Source organism: Hemitrygon akajei, chromosome 27, assembly GCF_048418815.1.
Source record: "Hemitrygon akajei chromosome 27, sHemAka1.3, whole genome shotgun sequence".
Classification (NCBI taxonomy): Eukaryota; Metazoa; Chordata; class Chondrichthyes; order Myliobatiformes; family Dasyatidae; genus Hemitrygon; species Hemitrygon akajei.
Window position 1 is genome coordinate 34,241,707 of NC_133150.1, and position 19,060 is coordinate 34,260,766.

Consider the following 19,060-nt stretch of genomic DNA (forward strand, 5'->3'; position numbering starts at 1 on the left):
CATTTGTTTTACTGAAATATAAAGATGGGTGTGTCTCTGGCTAAGATTAGGATGCGAAGGTCAGGAAATGTTTGTATTTTGCATTGTGCAATCACAAGACAAACTGGTTTCACACAGCTCAGTGAGAATCAATGACATTTCAGGACCCTGCCGCAAAGGCAATCAGGGACTGGCTATCTCATTTCATTTTATTTAGAGAAAGGGCGCGAAACAGGCCCTTGTGGCCGGTTGAGTTGCACCGCCCAGTAACCCTCCTGTTTAACACTAGCCGAGTTGCAGGGCAATTTACAGTAGCCAATTACCCTGTAAGCCGGCAAGTCTTTGGAGCGTGGGAGGAAACTAGAGCACCCGAAAGAAACCCACACCCCTCACGGGAAAGGACGGGCAGACTTCTCACAGAGGACACCGGAATCAAACACCGAACTCCGATGCCCTGAGCTGTAATAGCGTCGCACGAACCGCTATGCTGCTATGGAATGAATCCGTTCAGCCCTTCATCCATGTGCATGGCTGTGAATTTAACTACCACCCCGGCACCCCCCCCCCATCTGCTTCCTCCCCTTCTGTGGACTAAATAAACCATGGATGCGATGTAGGAGCTTCCTCATAGCTCTGTGTATATTTATTGCAAAATATTTGTTAAGCCGAGGCACTGCTACCTCATCATTCCAGTAAATAGGTGCTATTGTATCTCGACCCTTCCCACTTCACATCTCCCTTTCTTGTCTCCAAAACTTAACTCGTCTCTGAGGATTGTGACGCATGCTGGAAGGGCAAGCTTGTCATTATGCCTCTCTGACTAATATCTCCAAATATCTCATGTGTCTCACTGTCAATTTTTGGTTTGATATTACTCCTGTGAAACAATGCACAGGAGACATTGTTATGGTAAAGGTGAATGTAAATGCAAGGTACCAGGATATTTAGACTGAAATTCTCAACCAAGCAGCATTTTGTTGGAAATCAGACCAACTGGTTATCACAAGGCAAGAATACATTCTACCAGTCAACTATGTACTTCGCTGTGTAGCACAGCAAGAGTCCAAAAAAAGCAATGATCAACCAATCTACTTCATTAATGCTACACCATTAACGGATACGAGAGACTGCAGACGATGGAATCTGGTGCAAATAAATTGAATTCAGCAGGTCTGGCAGTTTCTGCAGAGGGAAATGGGTTGATGAAAGGTCTAGATCTGAAAGGTCAACTGCCCATTTCCCTCTACAGATAGCAATGCACACAAAATGCTGGAGCAACTCAGCAGGGCAGGCAACATCTCTGGAAAATAGTCGTTATTTCAGGACGAGGCCCTTCATCAGGACTGGAAAGGAAGAAGGAAGGAGCCAGACCAAGGAGGTGGGGGAAGGGAGGAAGAAGCACAAGGTGGTAGGTGATAGGTGAAACCGGCAGAGGGGGGAGGGGTGAAGTAAAGAGCTGGAGAGCTTATTGATGAAGGAGGTAAAGGGCTGGAGGAGGGGGAATCAGGAGAGGAGAGAAGACCATGGAAGAAAGGGAAGGGGGAATAGCACCAGCAGCTAAGGAGATAAGTTGAGAGAGGGAAACAGGAATGGGAATGGTGAGGGGACAGTTACCATAAGTTCGAGAAATCAATGTTCATGCCATCAGATTGGAGGCTACCCAGACGGAATACAAGGTGTTGCTCCTCCAACCTGAGTGTGACCTCATCGTGGCAGTAGAGGACGCCATGGACTGACATGGCGGAATGAACAGATTCTGACTGAACTTCCGACAAACCAGCAGTTTCTTTTTCTCATTGAGCCTTTAATGCTGGCCAAGACAATATTCTTGTTAGTCACAGAGTCATACAACATGATAACAGGCCTTTCAGCCGAGCTGGCCTGTGTCACCAAAATTCCCATCTAATCTAGTCCCATTAGTTCTTTGTCAACTACTGCCCTGGAGCTTCTGAAATGCCCCTTACAGCCAGGTAAAACTTCAGTTTAGTATACAGACCAAACCTCCACTAAAATGTGTGGCTATTTATCTGTTCAAATCTTTGGAGTACACCTTCAGTCCACAATCCTCTAACTTCAAGCAGAAAGCGTAACGACAAACATTCAAAATATTGCATAATGAAGCATCTACCACTTAGGCCAACTTAGTTTATTGTCAGTGATCAACAGTCTGCTGGTGGAACTCTTTGTGTTGAACATCACCTGAGAGAGAGGAAAGGAACTGTCGACGTTTCAGGATGAAACCCTGCATCAGGACATTTATTTTTATAGTTGTACTTTTGACATTACTACAGGTATGTGGTAGGCAAGCCCAACAGGATGTAAATATTTTATGACATAATGTAGCTTGTTTGGTGCAATCAGCAATGGCCATTGGTTAAATGTTGGGTCTAAAAGTTACAAGTCCACACAGCTCACACAGTACTTCTATACACGTGAGCAAAATGACTTTATTATAAAACCTTCAGCATCTCCTTACTGCTTTTTTAAAAAATGGTACATTACTTAGCATCCTTCACTGTAACATGATTCTTGTTTAAAATACAGTCATTGGTATATTATGAAATTTATTACAGTGTGTTATATCTTAGTTGCTCTGTGTTCCCAACATTCAGATCGAAAGATTAGCTTTATTTGTCACATGCACATCAAAACACACAGGGAAGTGTGTCAAATCTAATCCGTGAGGATTGTGCTAGGGACAGCCCACAAGTACGGCCACACTTCTGATGCCAATATAGCATGCCCACGACTCACTACCCCTAAATGTATGTCTTTGAAAAGCCGGAGGAAAACAATGCGGTCACGGGAGAACGTACTAAGTCGTTACAGGCAGCGGCAGGAAGTGAACCCCAATACATGACTGCTGGCGCTGTAGTAGCATTATGCTAACCACTATACTGCACAAAGGAATAACATCCCTTTCTCTTGTTCTATCCTCAAATTAAGCATCTCAATAAGCTGTAAGCTCAAAGACGGTGATGGTATCATTGTTAGTTAGCAGCACCAATGCAAGGTCTTCCTATCCTATGGGCAGAAAGGGCCACCAAGGAGCTACAATCACAGGCTCAGACTCCAGATATCCAGAGAAAGCAGCTAAGACACCAATCCATCTTGACAAGTGAGGGCAAATGCTGGAGAGGGTGGATCAAGGCGAGTTGAGAAGGTCACATTTCTATAATCCTTTTAATATCCCTTTCAAAGTAGCCCAAATTAGTTTACTGCTCAAGTACAATCACTGTTGTAATGGAGAAAATGATGCAGATAATACACACACACAAACATTTGATGATCAGATAAGTTGCTTTGGAAATATTGACTGAGGCAGAGACCTTGGCAAGGATTTAGAGTATAATTTCCCTTCTTTGAACTGCTGCTATGGGATCTTTTATATCCAGCAGTGATAGCTTTCATTTTAATGTCTCACTTGGAGAAGGGTACTTCCAATGGTGTGTGTACCTGCCTTTCCTTCAACACCATACTGGAGAGAGTGGAAATAGAGCTTGAACTTGGGGTCAAGAATGCAACCTTTTTGATACAGCTGACTTTGGTGAGCTTCTCTGATTTCACCTTGTCAGACACAATGCCCCCAAGATCAAGCACGAACAAAACTAAATCAGTCTGCTTTATGATTCCATAGTTAATGAACCTCCACTCTGCTCACAGGGTTGATAACAAAGGCTCGCCACTGACAACTTGGGCAACTTATTTCTCCAAACCCCATGTCCTACAACGTCTGTGACAACACTGCTACTTAAACACAGCATTCAAAAGCTATTGACAAAATATGCTGGAGGTATTTTGCAAACAAATTTCAAGATTTATCAGCCTCATTCGCCTTTCCTGGCCCAGCGACGGAGAACAAATACCATCCGGTTCTGACCTCACCAGTTCTCACTTGCTGCAGCAATGTAACTACAGCAGAAATGCTGTTCCCAAACCTGGGGGTCATCACCTCCTCCTAAAATGGACCCTTGACTTCCTGACTAATAATTATTAATGATAGGCGGCAAAACTTCTGCCACAATTATTCTCAACACTGGTGCTCCGCAAGGCTGCAGCCTTAGCCCCCGATTGTTGTTCCTTTCCACACCTTGTGGCACATTGGCCAGCAACCTTGCCACTTCATTAACATTTGCCTGTTTTTTTTTACGAGGCTGGGTTACTAGCTCGGTACTCAACCTAGCATGGATGTAAAGCACGCAAGTAGCCTACTGGATTCGAATTCGGGACTATTCGCCTCGAATTCCAGTGGTGATCCCTTGTCCCCCTGTAATACCCCCTATAAAGTCAACCAACTCCATCTACGAGTTTGTTGATGATACCACCATAGTGAGCCGTAGCTGAAATGATGTTGAGTCCGAGTACAGGAAGGATAAAGAGTTTAGTAACATGGCGTCACGACAACAAACTTAACAACCTCTCCCCCAATGTCAGCAAAACAAAAGAGTTAATCAGTGACTTCAGGAAGAGGGGGGTACACATGCTCCTCTCTACATCAATGGTGCTAAGTTTGAGAGCGTTGAAAGCTTCAAGTTCCTAGGAATGAACATTACCTATCCTGTCCCGTTACCACGTAGAAGCTGGGGCAAAGGAAGCTCACCAGTGGCTCTACTCCCCTGTGAGGGTAAAGAAACTTAGCACGTCCACATCGACCCTTATCAATTTTTACTGATGCACCACCTGGCATTGTTATTGCATTGCACGTAACAGCAAGAAGCTGCAGAGAGTTGTGGTCGCACCTCAGCACGTTACCGAAGCAAACCTCTCCATCATGAAGAAGTTCAATCTGCTCACTACCTCAACAATGATCCCGCTCAACTTGAACATTCCTTTTCCCCGTTTGGAAAAAGACACAAAAGCCTGAAAGCACAAACCACCAGACTAGAAGACAGCTGCTATCTCGTGTTATAATGGTTCCCTCATACGATAAGATGGACTCTTGACCTCACAATCTACAATACTGTGCAACATTCTTAGACGCATATATAGCTAGGGTGCCTATGTAGGTTTTCGTAAATAAAACAAAGTGAGATATTTTATCTTGAAGGAAAACCACTGCACATTTTATTAAACTCCAATACCTGAACACCAAAGCTCACTAAAAAACCTTTACGTAATTGTGTCATCATGTCAGAAACAATTTCTTAAAGTGAAACCCTGACTCAAATGTTAGTGGTTGTGAATTATGTACATTTCCACCAATTACATTGCCATACACCTCAGTTCTGTAGTAACTTTAGACATTGCTCTGTACTGCTGCCCCCCCTCAAAAAAAAAAAATTATGACCTGATTCTGACATGGGTCTCTATTGTGGACTGAGAGTAGGAAGGGGGCAGGGAGAGGGGAATCATGGTTGGAAAAGGGGGAAGGGAGAGGGGAGGGAGCAGGAAGCATCAGCAAAATATTCTGCAATGATCAATAAACTAATTATTTGGAATCAAATGACTTTGCCTGGTGTCTCAGAGCTGGGTTTGTCTGCACCCGTGCCATTCTTTGTCCTTGGCACTGTTTCTCTATCACCTGTCCCCCTCCCCTCCCATCCATCCTGCACCCTTGCCATCCCTTTTCTCCTGCCACATTTACAAACCCACTCTCCACTCCACATTGACAAATACAGTACTGTGAAAAAGCCTTGGGCACCCTCGCTATGTATATGTGCCTGAGGCTTTTACACAGTCCTGTATCTCATTATGATCTTGCACTTTACCGCTTACCCGCTCTCTCACTGTTATTCTGCATCGTTATTATTTTACCTGGTTCTACCTCAATGCACTGTGTAATGAATTAATCTGTGTGATAACAGGCACAGGCTCTTCTCTGTATCGTGTACATGCGATTCCAGTCAGGGAGTGGGCGTTAGGGAGTAGAGATGGTGGGACCAGCACAGTCCTTATCCTGGTTCCTGTGCAAATGCTCCGTCTCTAGTATGTAGAATGAGGTCAGTATTGAGCTCCCAGTCAGGGTAACTCAGAGCAGGATCGCCTGCTGGCATGCACCGCATGTTCTCTACAAGTGTTAAGCAAGGAGTGAATGGTCCAGAAAGTCTCAGTGCTTTTAGATATATCAAGAGGGTTAAAGCGTGGGGAAGACAGAGATTTTAGAGAACATAGAACAGTACAGGCCCTTTGGAGCACGATATTGTGCCGACTACTTAACCCACTCTAAAATCAATCTAACACTTGGCTCCCACACAGCCATCTGTTTTTCTTTTACCCCTGTGCCTAACAAGAGGGTCTCATAAATGTCCCTGATTTATCTCCCTCTACCACTAACCCCGTTAGTGCTTTCCACACTCCTACCACCCTCTATTTAAAAAATTTACCTCTGACATCCCTCCTATGTTTTATTCCAATCTCCTTAAAATTATGCCCCGTATTAGGCATTTCCACGCTGGGAAAACGTTTCTGGCTGTCCACTCTATCTATGCCTCTTAACAGCTTGTACACCTCTATCAAGTTCACCTATACTGCATCCTAGTAAATCTCCTCTGCATCTCTTTAAGGATTCCACATCCTTCCTATAACCTATATTCCTATCAGAATATTTCAAGTGTGGTCTAACCAGGGCTATAGAGATGCAACATTACCTCACAGTTCTTGTACTCTTGAAATTTTGTGACTTGAGGACATTTATTTTCCAATATTATTACACAGTAGAAAATTCTTTTCAAAAATCAGGTTAACTTTAATGTGAAAAAAAATCATAGAGAGTTATAATTTAGGTTGGTAATGGGCCAATTAATGAACCATTTTAATAAAGTAAGTGTCCAAGAAGAAAATGGAATTCCTCAGTGTTATGGATGACTGGTTCACAGCTTCTATTGGCAGCAACCGAGTCACCTAAATGAACAGTTGTATTTAAGTTCTCATTTTTGAGTTTCAATTGTAGGCAGTCTTGCACAGCAGTGACAGGAACCAGCATTGCATTCAGAAGGTGTTGGCAGGGTTTGAAAGAGCTATGGGAGATCTGAGTATTTAATATAATGGTACAGGAGAGATGGCAGTGCATTTGCAACCCCAGTTACATCTCCTGTTCTTATTTTTGTGGAAGTCTATGGGGGGAGGGGAGGAAAACTGATTTTAAACCTCTGCTGCCTTGCAGCAGGACCCACCCTTGGGAAAGACATCGGGAGTAAACCCTGAGGAAGAAATCCGGAGCTGGGGTCCCTAAGGCAATCTGATGTTGTTTACAACTTCACCTTGGCAACCTCTGCAACGACACTGGTGCCGAGCTGTATCGGCATTTGCCCTTCCCTTGGACTATATCAGTGATGTGGAGGGGGGAACCGACTGCATAGGCAATAACCGGTTCTTCAAATCTTCCCACCCAGACTTGCACCCTGGAGAGGGCACAGTCCACCAGAGGCTCAAACTCATGATCTCCTGGGATTGATGGCTGCCTACTGGTATTAGGAGGGATTATAAAATGAGGCCGTCTATTAGCTTTCATCCATTTGATAATGAGGCAACTAGTCAAACACTCAGGTGTCATTCTTTTTTAAGAACTAATTCTCAGTGTCACACATCAATAAAAGATTTTGTTTTATTATTGCACGATTCATTATACAGATTCAGATTCACTTATCACTTGTAGTGTAGTGGTTAGCACAACGCTTTACAGTACAGGCGACCAGGGTTCAATTGAGGAGTTTGTACACTCTCCCCGCAACTGTGTGGGTTGTCACCAAATGCACCCATATCTGCCCACAGTCCAAAATCATACCGGTTGATAGATTAATTGGTCATTGTAAATTGTCCTGTGATTAGGCGAGGGTAAAATCGGGAGGGGGGGGGGTTGATGATTGGGTGGTATAGCTGGAAAGGCCAGAAGGGCTTATTGCCCACTGTATCTCAATAAATAAATATATTGGAAGTTCAAGTATTCTGAGCAGTTTTGGGCCCCTTATCTAACAAAGGATGCACTGGCATTGGAGAGGGTCTGGAGATGGTGCACAAAAATGATCCTGGGAATGAAAGGGTTAACATACAAGTAGCATTGGATGGCTCTGGGCCGATACCCACTGGAATTTAGAAGTGGGGGAGAGATCTCATTGAAACCCATCAAATATTGAAGGGCTAAGACACGAGTTGATGGGGAAAGGATGTTCCCTATGGTGGAGGAGTCTAGGACCAGAGAGCAACAGCCTCAGAATAGAGGGACATCTCTTTAGAACAGAGATGAGGAGGAATTTCTTCAGCCAGAGGGTTGTGAATCTGTAGGATTTGTTATCACAGATGGCTGTGGAGGCCAAGTTGCTGGGTATACTTAAAGCAGAGGTTGATAGGTTCTTGATTAGTAAGGGTGTCAAAGGTTATGGGGGAAGGCAGAAGAATGGGGTGATGGGGATATTAAATCAGCCATGATGGAATGACAGAGCAGAATGCCCTAATTCCATTCTGCATCTTGTGGAAACATCCATCGAAATCTGTCATTTGTACTAAAGGCCATTAGACCTCATGATGTGCTGGGAGCTGCCCACCAAGTGTTGCTAAACATTCTGGCACCAACATAGCATGGCCACAATGTTCATCAGAACCACACAAAACCCCTTTCCCAACCTCCCACTCTCATACACACAGACAGACCTCAAACCCAGCACAGGCTGGGGAAGTCCCAAATTGAATGTCTCAAAGCCAATGACTTCTTTTGAGATCTGATGAAGGGTCCTTCATCTGAAACGTTAAGTGTTTCTCTTTCCACAGATATTGCCTGCTCTGCTGAGCTTCTACACCACTTCATGTACTTTTTTCGGAAGTGTAGGGCCTGCTGGAAATGCACCAGCCATTTAGTGCAGAGCAACACCTGCAAAGGGCAACACACACAAAATGCTGGAGGAACTCAGCAGGTCAGTCAGCATCTATGGAGGGGAACAGTCAATGTTTCAGGCCGAGACCTTTCATCAGGTTGCTGAGTCCCTCCAGCATTTTGTGTGTGTTGTTGTTGACTTCCAGCATCTGCAGAATCTCTTGTGTCTAACAGTTAAAATGGAGCACAGGGTACCAAATGGTCAGTGAGCTGAGGGATTGGTGATGACAACTGATAATAGTCTCCTGTGTGATGCAGAGTCTTTAACCTGTGCCTAAGAGGTCTGACAAGGGTACTTAGTGAAACATCTCACCCAGCTAGAGTGAGAATGGCATTCTCAGTTCCAACATCTCTGTAGTCGGTTGTTGAAACTGCAGTAAAGCAAGGGTTAGAATGGTGTGCTAACCCAAACAGAGTGGGGACAATTTGTCTCCTTTCTCTGCATGAAAGTTCACTAAGGCAACAATCAAGATGATAAGCTGACAGATGGTGTATACACATAGCCCAGCCACCCAGGTTGAAAATGGCTCTTGAAAACCTAACTCCTGTGCAGCCTTTCCGTTTAAGCCAGGGAGCCAAGGTCACCGAGCATGCCAAAACAAGATAAAGATGCAAATGAAGAATTCTAGGGCAACACTCACTATTGGACAGTTATTTTACCAATTATTAAGTAACAATGGATTCAATTGGTTATTATCTCCTGAAATATTGATTATGTTTGGTACTTAAATATGCAAATGACAGGAATCAGAAGTGCACGAAGTTTCTATTGGATCAACGTTGGTATACAATTAGTCAATTTATGTATAAAATCGGCATTTCTTTGCTCAAACTTTCGTGACAGAGGACATGTTGCTCTTCTGCACAAGTAAGTAAAGGTTGATTGAGGAACAAGTGCAAGTTGTCAGAGCTCAATTAAATGGTGACAACAGGGGCATGGCCTGAGTCAGAGACCCAACAACCCCACATCCACATGAGATGACACATATACGTACACTCAATGCTAACACTGTTTATCGTGTTCATGGCTGCACCACACCTACCTTTGGCATTTAACGTCACCTCCTGCCTTGCTGATAATCTGTCCATCTGCAGGTCTGCGGGCAGTTCCTCGGCTGGCAAGAGGGGTGCGTTTTTCTTGCTACAGCAGCCCCCGAATCCCTGCTTGCACATCAGGAAGAGCACGGCCACGGGCACGGGCAACTGGAGAGAAACAAGTCAATGGATTGAAGGAGGAAATAACAGAATTAACACACCTGGTCAACAAGACAAGAAATATCTTGGTGGCATAGCAGTTTGCGTAACTCTTTATGGCAGCAGCTACAAGGTTGTGTTTCGATACCCACTGTGGACCGTAAGGAATTTGTACGTTCTTCCCACGACCACATGGTAATGCGGATTGCAGATTGCTGCAACATTCATGAACCCAGGGTCTTGGATTTGTTTCTTACGTGACTGGATTTTACTGATATCTTATATGTGTTTTGTGCTGTGTATGACTGTAGGTATTGTGTTTTGTACCTTGGCCCCGGGGTAACGCTGTTTTTGTTTGGCTGCAATCATGCAAGTCTGGATGACAATTAAACTAGAACTTGAGCTTGGGTTTCGTCCAGGAGCTCCCAGTTTCCTCCCACATTCCAAAGATGTGCAAGTTATGGCTAGTAAATTGTGGGGATACGATGTTGGCACCGGGAGCATGGCGACACTTGTAGGCTGCCCCCAGCTCATCTCCGATTATGTTGGTCCTTGACACATACAAGGCATTTCACTGCATATTTTGATGTACACGTGAAAAGCAAAGCTAATCTTTATCTTTGTCTGTACTGAGCCACTAGACCAAGGGTCTAGTGTGCAATAAAATTGTGTTAATGCCTCATTCTAAACCTTCCTTTGTTGGCTGGAGAGATAGCATATATACTTGTTTTTTTTCCTGAAGCAGCTGAGACATCATATGTTTGATTACATAGATATAATGTAGCCAGGATGAACCAATGGGTTTCTTTCTGATCTTCATGTTACCTCTAACATCTTCTAAGTGTGGCAGGGAATCATGCACAGCAATAAAGGTCATTGTACCATGTGGCCTGCAGATCTAATATCCAGGAGTACACTCACACTCTCCAATACTTTTGCACCCAGCAGTGTAACTTGGAGTGGAGAAGTTGAAGATTAATGATTAGCTCTATTGGGCTGGTCGTACGCATATCAAAACATACAGTGAAATGCATCATTTGCGTCAATGACCAGCACAGTCAGAGGATGTGCTGGAGGAAGCACGCTTCCAGTGCCAACGCTGAATGCTCACAACTTGCTAACACTTTGGAATGTAGGAGGAAACTAGAGCGTACAGAGGAAACCTGCAAGGTCACGGGGAGAACGTACAAACTCCTTACAGACAGCAGCGGTAATCGAACCCCGATCTCACAGCTGGTACCGGAAGGCTTTACACTGACCACTAGGGTACCGTGCCATGCTGTGTGACCATGGAGACTCTACTCAACCTGAACTTGATATTAAGACTCCTTGCAAGTGTTCCCATGTACCCTTCCACCTCGTCTCACCCGGTGGAGGAGACCAAGAACTCTGGCCTGTTGAGGTGAGTGGACAAAACAGAGAAAATCTTCCAAACAACCACCAGGTATCAATGGAACTACAACCATTACTGCATCCCAGTAACTCAAGGTCAAAGCAAATGCCACGGTCTCTAAGAGCTGGGGATAAACATGTGGAAGTGTCTGAATTTTGTATGCAATTCTGCATTGACGAATTACACTCCAATTCAGCCATCTCACTTCAGAATCAAAAGTAGGATGTCACAGTAGTGTAAAAGATAGCGTGAAGCTTTACAGCGGCAGCTGTAAGATCAGGTTCAATACCCACTTGTGCCTTTAAGCAGTTTATACGTTCTCCCCGTGATTGCATGGGTTTCCTCTCACATCCCAAAGATGTACAAGCTAGGATTAGTAAATTGTGGGCATGTAATGTTAGTGTCGGAAGTGTGGTGACACTCACGGGCTGCCCCACATCTCAGACTGCGTTGGTCGTTGATGTAAACAGCATATTTCACTATATGTTCTGATGTACATGTGACAAATAAAGCTAAACTTTAAATCTTTAGAATATGCAGGACATGGAATTTTGATTCAGATTAAAGACTCCCCAGAAGAGTCACTAGTCTCGCTTCCAACCTTAGGACAGTGGCCATTAATGAAAAAGCAGGGAAGTCTGAGTGTGTTACTAAATTTGGACTACTGAGCCGGATGTCAGCAGTCATTCTGTGTGTTGGATCAATGCCGAAGTTTGAGTTCAAACAGACAATTAATGTGCTATCCATCAGTACTGTTAATCAGACACAGATGGGGGCAGAAATTCATCCTTGGCTGAAACATGCACTGAAGCAGGAGTATGCATTGTAGTCCACTCCTGAAGATCGATCGCACACTCACACCTAGGGCATCTAAGATTTTTGCACAGTACTGTATTCATTGACATGGAGGGGAGAGAAAGTTTGTAACTCTGGCAGGAGCAAAGGATGTTGGGAATGACGAGGGTGGAGTGCCGCAGGAGGCATGGAGGACAGGTGGCAAGTGTGCAGACACATCCAACCCCGAGACATCAGGCAAGGTCATTTGATTCCAAACAATTGGGTTATTGATCATTACAGAACCTCTCCCTGGTGCTTCTCACTCCTCCCCCTCTCCCTTCCCCTTTTCCCAACCTTGATTCCCATCTCCCTGGCCCCTTCCTACACTCAGTCCATAATAGACACACATGTCAGAATCAGATTTATCGCTGCTCGTATGTGTCACAAAAGTTGACCTTTATTTGCAGCAGCAGTACAGTGCAATACATAGAATTACTACAATACTGTGCAATAAAGTCCGAGGCACCCAAGCTAAACATCTGTGCATAAAACCTCTGCATAGTACTGTACTTTGTAAAGAACCCACATATGCGCATGGTCTGAATTGTCTCCACCAACCATTCCTTTCTCAGGACCCCTCACAAGATGGGACAAGCTGCCCTTCAGCCCCTCCTCTTCATGACATCCAGGAACCCAACCGGTAGTAACTCCTCTCAATTTAGACTCAAGATTTGAGATCGTAAAGGGGAATTAAATAATAGTTACTCCAGGTCCAATGCAGCACAAAATGTACAAAAATATAAAGAACACAATAATTCAAAAAAACAAATATAAATACATAAGATAGCTTATATAAATAGATTGAATGTATGTCCATAAAGCACTGGAGTGTCTGTACACAAGGTGAATGACAAGCAATAGTGGTGGGGGGTTAGTGTATTGCATTCGGTGGTGGGGGGTTGTGGAAGGGTGGGTTGGAATTTAGCATTCAGTGACCATGACGTGATCTCCTTTATGAAATAGATTTGGCTACACGGATTGAGCCAAAATTCCACTTTGCTGGAACTTCATAATCTCTCCCACTCTCATCCTTCTGTCACAGTCCAATAAAGCTCAAAGAACAGAACAGACCTTCTGCGACACATTGCAGCTGGTGACATTCAGTACAATTACTTTTACTTATTTATACACTCTGCTCTATTTTGCATCTTAGTTATTAGTCAATCTTTGCTTATATAGAGATTTTCATAAATATTACTGTATTTCTTTATTTTCCTGCAAATGCCTGCAAGAAAATGAATCTCAAATTATTATATTGTGACACATACATACTTTGATAGTAAATTTGACTTTTCACTTTGAACAATTTTGATCACAAAGGCATAGTGGGCTGTGGACTGGTTAGTTGGATAATATAGATGGGTACCTGATAGTCGGCACAGTGCGGACCAAAAGTCCTGCTTCTGTGCTGTATGTGATCCCATGGTGCTAATTTCACATAACCAGCCCTTGTGTCAGAGCAGTTCTGGCATTAACTCAGTTGTTCTCTCTGCACTGTTGAATATTTCCAGCATCCCCCTTTATTCCAGCAACTGACTTCACAGTTCTAACCTTGCTCTTGCCTTTCCCTATTGGTGTCATTCATCTCCTCCGTCAGCTGACTGGCACTCACACTTCAACAATGACAATACCATGTGTTCTGCGGGGAGTTTTCATCCCATCACACACCACCTCTCTGTTCGCTCTATCTTTGATTATCACTTCAAACACTGTGATCTTCTCACCAAGCCAATTCTGATGCATTGGCTTAACACACACACACATACACACATACACTTTTGCATAGTATTGTTGTCATTTTATATATATTTACTATACCACTGTTGCAAAAACAAAATCTCATGACATATGTGATAAACTTGATTCTGATATGGGTCTCCATTGTGGACTGAGAGTGGAATCATGTTTGGGAAAAGGGGAAGGGAGAGGGAAGTACCAGAGAAACATTCTGTAATGGTCAATAAATCAATTGTTTGGAACCAATTGACTTTGCCTGGTGTCTCAGGGCTAGGTGCGTCTGCACCCGCACCAACTCCCCCCCCCCCCCCCCCAGCCCCTGCACTCCTTCCCTATCACCCCTTCTGTTGCGTGCCACCCTCCCCATTTCCAACATCCTTTACTCCTGCCTGATTTACAAACTCACTCCATGCTCCATGTTAACAAATGTAGTACTGTGCAACAGTCTTAGGCATCCGAACAATATATACGTGCCTGAGACTTTTGCACAGTACTGTAGAAAGTGGAGATGGGTAGGGAGATGGAGCTGTTTGAGAAGCTGGGAGAAATGAGAGGAAGGATCTGAAAATGTGGAGGAGGAGTGACCAAAGAGAGGTGATGTTGCAAGACGCAAAGGAGGCAGGCACAATTAAAGATATAAAGTGGTGGGGGAGATCGGTGAATGACAAAGGAATGCTAAATAGCTCCCTAACGCTACTACTGTATTTCTAAGATGGTTTTATACAAAGCGAGCTGCCAGTGCACATCTTCCCAAGGTGTCTGAGATCTGAGGTCAAATGATCAAAAGGGGAATGGTTTGAAAGAGTACCTTAAAAAATAGGGGGTGCTGAGATTTACTGAGTGTGAATCCTATAGCTCAGACCGGGGCAGCTAATGGCTGTCAGTGAAGGTGAGATTACACAAGGGATGCTTAGACCCAATGAGTTATGGGGTTGGAAATTTCAGGAGGTACTGTGGGTCAAGGCCAGGTTCTGATACAAATGAAAACAAAGGCAGGAATTTTGAAATCAAGGTGTTTTTGTAACCAGACATTGGGCGAGAAGGGCCTGTAACCATGCTGAATTCTTAAAGAAATAAAAATAATGCCAAAGTTGGTCAGCAAGCATGGCGGGTGAACATCCGATGATGAAAGAAATTAACTGCTTTCAGTTGAGGTTACAGTGTAGCTTGGCAAATGAAGCAGTAACAACACAATCCTTTTTTGAACAATAGTATCCAGGATAATTCTTCAAGCATTTTGTTTTTATTGTTGGGCTACACTCAGAGTATTAAAATACTAAAAAAACAAATACGAAGAATGCTTTGATCCCTTTTGCTGATATTTTTGGGTAATTACAACATCATGCCTGGATCAAGGGAGAAACTGTTAACAATGACGGTTGGGGCAGTAACCAAAGGACACAGATTTAAGATAGCTGATCAAAGAACCAGAGGGAAGATGAGGAGACTTTTTTCATGTTTCTTTTTTAAAAATTTCTATTTTATTTATTTACTTTTACACAGGGAGCTTCTTGATCAGAAGTATTCTGTCTCAAGAAAACTGGAATCAGATTCTTCAGTAACTTTCAAGAAAAGAAGTGCTACAGATAATGATACAAATTTGGTATATCATTGAGAGCAGAACAAACATGCCACACAGAATTGCTTGTTTCTGTATTGCCTGCATGTCTAATTCTACGTTACCTAGGTGACATTTATAATTTTTGGCTTTATTCTACCAGTGTAGTTCAGCAACTACCTCCCAACGGTGACTGCACTTAAAACACGAAATCCTCAGGAGTATCTTGAGGATGCAAAGAGTGTTATAAAAATGCCATTTTTCCCTTTTGATTTTTGTTTATAGATGCTGAGATCCATCCCAGGATGTGATGGGACTCATCATCAGTGATGTAACCCAGGATCATCGGGTGGTTTGGGTCCTTCAACATCAGACGCCCTCGCCTGGGTGACCCAGCCAAGGTTAGTCAGGCTCCAACTTGCCTCACAACAACATTGGTCCATGGGTCACCCATAGCCACCTGGAGGCTCGCTCAACCACACTGATGGCTCTTCTCATTGCAGCCCCCGTTATGCCAAGGAGAGAGCAGGTTCTGCAGAGCGAGCAGCCAGCAAAGCATTTACACCCCACCCCTTTAGGCACACATCATGCTCTCCACCTGTCTCTAGCACTGCTCTACCAGCTCCTGGTAGATGGGTTTCTTATGCTCGACCATCTTCTCAATCTGGTCAGTTCTACCAAGACCACTTGCTTCGAGGTTTCTGACAGGATGACCACATCAAGCCTCAGGCCTCAGTGATGATGATGCGCCAAAGTGGGGGAACTTCAAGAGAATTGACTTGATTGGCAACAAAGTTCCACCAAGATTCCTTATTGTGCTAGTCTGAGGCAATTTTCGCCATTATTTATTACTCTGGAGGGCGTGTAGTAACTTAGATAGGATTAGGCCATTTGGCCCCTTAAGCGTGTGAACCAATTTGCCAATGAAATGCTATCATGGCCTGGAGGCAGGAATTTCAGTGTTACCCCTGTACTGCTGAATATAAATTCAATTTAATAAATCTGTTAGTAAACAAAAATTAGCAATAGTGGATTGGCATTAAACAAAAGAATGTCCAGTTTGCCAATGCTGAAGAGAGTTTTACTGTCCTTACCCAGCCAGCTCTATACCTGAATGTAGAGCTGGCAGAGTCATTTACTCTAATATAACACACTCTTCCATTTAGTGAAGGATGGGAAATGAATATTAGCCTCACCAGTTATATCTCCATTGCATGAAGAAACAAAAGTTAAAGTCACTGCTAAACTGCTAACTCCATCTTCTTGCATCATTTGGCTTTATGAGTGCCTATCAATCTCCTTTTTAAAGATAACCAATGACTTGACCTCCACCACCGTTTGTGGCAATAGATTCCACAGGTTCACTGCCCTTTGGCTAAATAAATTTCTCCTCATCTCAGTTCTAAAGGGATGCCCTTGTATCCTGATGCTGTGCCTTCTGGTCCTAGACTCCCCCACTACAGAAAACATCTTCTCCACATCCATTCTATCTAGGTCTTTCAATATTCGACAGGTTTCAGTAAGATACCCCATCATTCTTCTAAACTCCAGTGAGTACAGACCCAGAACCATCAAATGCTCCATGCCCATTAACCCTTTCATCTCATACAAACATGAAAAAAGCAAACTTCATGACAAATATGAGTGATGATAAACCTGATTTTGATATGGCTCCTTAATGTGGACTGAGAATGAGAAAAGGGCAGGGAGAGGGGAATAATGATTGGGAAAAGGGGAAGGGAGAGAGAAGGGAAGCACCAGACAGACATTCTCTAATGATTAATAAACCAATTGCTTGCAATCAAATGACCTTGTCTGGTGGCTCAGGGCTGGGTGTATCTGCACCCACACCAACTCCCCACCCCATCTCTGGCACTCTTTGCCACCTGTCCCACACCCCTCCCACAGCACTCCACTCTCTCCATTCCCAATATCCTTTGCTTTTGCCAGATTTATGAACTTGCTCTCCGCTCCGTGATCTAACTACATATAGGTGCCCAAGCATTTTACACAGTACTATATATACCTGCACATATTGATTTCAGTTTTGGTTAATTCAATGCTCATTTATTGCTGGGCTTTCTCTTTGCTGATTGATTTTAAAAATGATTTTTTCTTTAATCAGCTCTATTTGTCACACGTGCATCGAAACATCAAAACATACCGTGAAATGTGTCACTTTGTGTCGACAACCGACACAGTCCGAAGACTGCGCTGGGGGCAGCCCTCAAGTGTTGCCGTGCATCAGGGGTCAACACCCTTAACCAAAGGTCTTTAGTATTAGAGGGGAAACTGGAGCACCCAGGAGTATCACAATGGCCTCAAGAAGAAGATGCACCAGTTCATTGCGGGCACACAGATGGCAGAGTTAAGGAAGGACTTGGAGGCAACATGTAGTCTGTGGGATGACCTGGAATTAAAACACTTTTCAGCCCAAAACATGAATTGTTTAGTTCCCTCCATAATTGCGGCCTGCCCTGCTGAGTTCCTCTAGCATTTTGTGTGTGTGTGTTTCTCTAGGTTTCCAGCATCTGCAGAATCTCTTGTGTATGTTATTGTGTGGGGTGACCTGGTCTGGTTTGGATGGCCCGAGGAGGAATTTTCCAGATTATCATTCCTACCAATTGATCAGACTTTTTTTTTTGCCTTATTCATAACGCCACATGGTTGTGGAGGCAGCTGTGAGTGGGGAAAGAGGAGAAGTTTGGGGAGGTGAGACCTTGAGACTCCAACCAGCAAATAAGCTTGATGGGCCATTGCATCAAGTTCAAATGTTCTTAAACCCGCAAATCATACCTTACTTTATATATAATTGCTATAACTGCCTTAATACACATCTCACTTACATTGATCAGAGCCATGATCCAAAATGCATAGGACACATTTGAGACAAAATGCCCACTGGTCGCCAGAACAATGTTACTCTGATTCATCAGATGGTGTGATATCAAGGAATTTCGAATGTGCGTCAGGTCAGTTGAGGTCCCATTTGCGGTGAGGTTGTTCTGCATACAGTTTGTTTCAGAGAGGAAAGGATCTGCTATCATGGGGCTGAGGAAAGCACCAAAGCCAACACAGAAATGGAGGACCTGTCAATGGAAAGGAAGAGCACTTCATATCAAAGCCAGGAGTTCCAGCCAATCAATTAATTAAAAACTAAAATCATAGAACTTAGAAACATGTAGCACAAGAATAAACCTGCTGGCTCATCATATCTGCATCGACCACTATGCCAATTATTCCCATCTATTGTACATGGTCTGTATTGATTATTACCTGCCTATTCACGTGTTTGTTAAAATGATCATGAAATGTCTTGTTGTATCTACTTCCCTTGGCTATATACTCTAGGCACCTACCATTCTCTGAATAGAACATTGAACACTCCACAGCTTATGTTGTATTGACTTTTTAAACTCCTCTAAAGTCAACCTAAGCCTTCCCTTCTGCATAACCCTCCATTGTTCGACCATCCATGCGTCTAAGAAATTCTTATATGCCCCTAATGTATCTGCCTCTACCACCACTCCCGGCAGAGCATTCCACACGCTGCTCT

At 43.6% G+C, this 19,060-nt stretch overlaps 1 protein-coding gene across 1 annotated transcript in view; it reads right to left on the reverse strand.

The window, feature by feature from the left end:
- Positions 1-19,060, reverse strand: part of mfsd4aa (major facilitator superfamily domain containing 4Aa) — a 68,212-nt gene that overhangs the window by 25,670 nt on the left and 23,482 nt on the right. The window contains exons 3-4 of the mRNA XM_073030604.1: positions 18,351-18,593; positions 9,829-9,988 (exon numbers count right to left, since the gene is read on the reverse strand). Coding sequence (XP_072886705.1) covers positions 9,829-9,988; positions 18,351-18,593 — 403 coding nt within the window. The remainder of the gene's footprint in view (positions 1-9,828; positions 9,989-18,350; positions 18,594-19,060) is intronic.